General features: G+C 58.9%; 1 protein-coding gene across 2 annotated transcripts in view; it reads right to left on the bottom strand.

Moving 5' to 3' along the window:
• LOC123369773 (syntaxin-1B) overlaps window positions 1-3,546 on the bottom strand; it is a 40,444-nt gene extending 36,898 nt beyond the window's left edge. For both annotated transcript variants that reach the window (XM_045015721.1, XM_045015722.1), the window contains exon 1: window positions 3,441-3,546. In XM_045015721.1, the coding sequence (XP_044871656.1) occupies window positions 3,441-3,470 (30 nt within the window). In that variant the 5' untranslated portion in view covers window positions 3,471-3,546. The remainder of the gene's footprint in view (window positions 1-3,440) is intronic.
• Window positions 3,547-4,128: the final 582 nt, after the last annotated feature.

Here is a 4,128-nt window from a genome sequence, read left to right as displayed (position 1 = left end):
TCCCATTACACACACTGACAGACACACATATTGCTCACCCACAGACACACAGGTCACACATACACTCTCACTCACACACGACACACACTGACACATGCCTATTGCTCACACACATCACACACACTCTCTCTCACACTCACACTGACAGACACACACTTGTTGCTCACACACAGACACATGTACATCACACACATGGACACACATGTGTCTCACACACTCTCTCACACACACTGACAGACACACACACATTGCTCTCACACACATACACATAACACATACTGACACACACATCACACACACTCTCACACACTCACAGATACACATCCGTTGCTCACACATAGACACACACTCACATCACACACACTGAAACTCATCGCTTACATAAAGACATACACACATCACAAACTCACACACACTGATAGACACACCCCCATTGCTCACACATAGACACACACACTCTCTCGCATCACACACCCTGACAGACACACAGCCGTCGCTCACACATGGACACACACACACACACATACTGAGAGACACACAGCTGTCGCTCAGACACGAGGACACACAGCCGTCGCTCACACACGGGGACACACACAGACAGACAGACACACAGTTGTCGCTCACACATGCACACCCCCCCCTCTGACAGACACACAGCTGTCACTCACACACGGGGACACACACACACACAAACACACTCTGAGAGGCACACAGCTGTTACTCACACATGGGGACACACGCACACACTGACAGACACACAGCCGTTGCTCACAGACAGACACAGTCATTGCACACACATGCACACACACACACACCCTGACAGACACACAGCCGTCAGGGACACACACACACACACACACACACACACCCTGAGAGGCACACAGCCATTGCTCACACACGGGAGGGGACACACACATGCACTGACAGACACACAGCCATTGCTCACAGACAGACACACAGTCATTGCACACACACACACACACACACACACACACACACAGCCTGACAGACACACAGCCGTCGGACACACACACACAGACACAAACACACATACACCCTGAGAGGCACACAGCCGTTGCTCACAGACACACATCACATACACACGCTCATCACACACTGACAGACACCTCACTCACATGCACGCCACACACTCCCTCTCACCCCCCCCCGTGTCTCTCTGCTGCATTCACCCCCCACCGTCGAGTGAAAACCCCCCTCCGCTCCCTGCAGCAAACCCGACCCAGCACCCACTGCGCCAGCAGCCAGCCGGGCCATCTTCCCTGCACCCACCTGCCCGCACCTGCAGCTGGGCCAGGGGCGCGGGGCCCAGGGCCTCCCGCTGGCCACAGCCCCCCCCCAGTCCTGCCGGCCCCTGGCCCAAGGGCCACAGAGAAGGCAGCAGCTTTCAAATCTAGCCAGGAGAAGCCCCAGCGAGCAGCCCGGAGCTCTGGAATCCATTCCCACCTCTCCGCCTCGCTGCCTTTCTCCATCCCTCCATCCTCATAGCGAAGGGAACGGCGCCCAATCACCCAAAAGAGTCATTTATTCCTCCTTCTCCGTCCATCCCTGTGTCCCTGCAGCAAACGAGCACGCTCCATTCCCGGCTGCCTCTCTCCTTCTCTCTGCCTTTCCCCATCCCTCCATCCCAGCCAGCCTTCCCTGCCGCCAGCATCACAGCACAGGGGGAAAAGCCCCCGCTTCTGTTCACTGCAGAAGGGTGCGCTTGCCACCACTAGTTTAGACTCCATGCGCCGAGCAGCATTGTCTGTCTGGCTCCATCCATCCCGCAGCAGCAAAGCGGAAAGCAAATCAACTAGCAATTTTGGAAGGATTTTTCCCCCCCAAGCTGTAATTAAACCGTGTTTCTGGGTATTTGTTGTTAAACACACACACAGACACACACACACACACAGACACACACACACACACACCCCTCTGAACTGCCTGTATCCTGTTGGAGAGAATTTTCTCTCCATCTGCAATATTTTTATTAGGGAAGTGAAATGAGCAAGCGCGCACACACACACACACACACACACACACACACACACACACACACACACACACACACACACACACACACACACACACACACACACACACACACACACAGAGACAGACCCGAATAGAACCCACAGGAATCACAGACAGAAATAGATCCTGCCTTTTCCTTGAGAGAAAGATTTGCAAAGACCCAGATTCCCGGCTCCCCTCCCACCCACCCACCCCCGCCCACCGCCCCAACCTTGATCTGTGACATACATTGGGGGTGTGTGGAAAAGGGGTGGTTCTTTCTCCATCACCCCATATATATGTTTTATCCTGCCACCGCATTCCTCCTCCCCCCCTGCATCCTCCCAGAAAACCCCCAAAGGGGAGTATGTGAGGGGGAAATAGGAATCCTGGCCAGGAATCTGGTGAAATATCACCAGGAAAAAAATATTATGAAACAGACAAGCCCGATTCGATTTGGGCACCAGAGAGGGGGTGGGAGCGGGTTGGATGGAGCTAGAAAGAAGGGAGTTGGGGGGGGTCTGAATCCCCCCCCCCGCATCCATCACACATACCCCTTCCCATAGACCCATGGAAATATATCCTGGGGAGGGGTTATCCCCCTCCCCCCCTTATCATCTCCTCCGTCTTGGTCCCTATGGGGGGGGCACTGGATCCCCACCACACACACCCGCAAACACACTCCCTGGGAGTTCAGCAATGGACCCCCCCTCCCCATCTAAATTTCCCCCCTTTGGAGACCTGAGCTCGGGGGTCTGCCCCAACCCCCCCCTTGGAGAGCTCAGCCGCGGGGGGGGGGGGGCTCTGATCTCCCTTCCCCCTGGGAGCGCTCAGCCTGGGGGGGTCTGGTGTCCCCTGCCCCGGGGGAATCAGGGCTCTCTCCCCGCCCCCCGGCCCTGGGGAGGGGGCTCTGATCTCCCCTCCCCCTTGGAGAGCTCTGCCTGGGGGGGTCTGATCTCCCTCCCCCCTTGGAGAGCTCAGCCGCGGGGGGGGGGGGGCTCTGATCTCCCTTCCCCCTGGGAGCGCTCAGCCTGGGGGGGTCTGGTGTCCCCTGTCCCGGGGGAATCAGGGCTCTCTCCCCGCCCCCCGGCCCTGGGGAGGGGGCTCTGATCTCCCCTCCCCCTTGGAGAGCTCTGCCTGGGGGGGGTCTGATCTCCCTCCCCCCTTGGAGAGCTCAGCCTGGGGGGGGCTCTGATCTCCCTCCCCCCTTGGAGAGCTCAGCCTGGGGGGGGGTCTGATCTCCCTCCCCCTTGCAGCGCTCAGCCTGGGGGGGGTCTGATCTCCCCTCCCCCTTGCAGCGCTCAGCCTGGGGGGTCTGGTGTCCCCTCCCCCGGGGGAATCAGGGCTCTCTCCCCGCCCCCATGCCCTGGGGGGGATTGGACGGGGGGGTCCCCGGGGCTAGGTAGAAAGGAGACATTGGCTCTTACAGTCCTCAGCTCCTGAGTACGGTCCTTCATGGCTGCTGCTGCTTCCTCCTGCTGCTGCCGCAGCCCCTGCTCCCCCTGGATCCGGGCGGGGGGGCCCTGCTGCTGGGGTGGCGGGGGGGGGGGAGGGAGGAAGTAGGGGTGGGGGGGCTCTGGGTTACTGCAGCACCGGGCGAAGCTCCCTGCTCCAGCCGGGAGGCTGCTGCCGCTGCTGCTGCTCAAGGATGGAGGGAGGTTGGTGCTGATGCAGCAGAGGGGGCGGGGGGGATGCAGGGGAAGGATGGAGGGAGGGGGGAGATGGGGGTCTGGGCATGCTCCCTGCCCCCCCTCCCTGCCCGCCTGCCCCCCCGGGGAGCGCTGGGAGTTGTAGTTTTTGGGGGGCGGGGCGGGGCAGATTTGGGGGTGGCCTGTGTGTGTGAGTGGCTCAGTGTATGTCAATGTGTGTGTCTGTGGGCAGGTCAGTGTCAGTGTGTGTGTGTGTGTTTGTGAGTGTCGCAGTGTTTGTGTGTCAGTGTGTCCGTGTGTGTCAGTGAATGTCTCAGAGTGTGTGTGTGTGTGAGTGTGTGTCAATGTGTGTGTCTGTGGGCAGGTCAGTGTCAGTGTGTGTGTGTGTGAGTTTGTGAGTGTTGCAGTGTTTGTGTGTCAGTGTGTCCGTGTGTGTCAGTGAATGTCTCAGAGTGTGTGTCTGTGT

This window comes from Mauremys mutica, chromosome 4 (assembly GCF_020497125.1).
Source record: "Mauremys mutica isolate MM-2020 ecotype Southern chromosome 4, ASM2049712v1, whole genome shotgun sequence".
NCBI lineage: Eukaryota > Metazoa > Chordata > Testudines > Geoemydidae > Mauremys > Mauremys mutica.
Note: the sequence above shows the minus strand (reverse complement) of the source record. Positions and strands in the feature narration are given on the sequence as shown.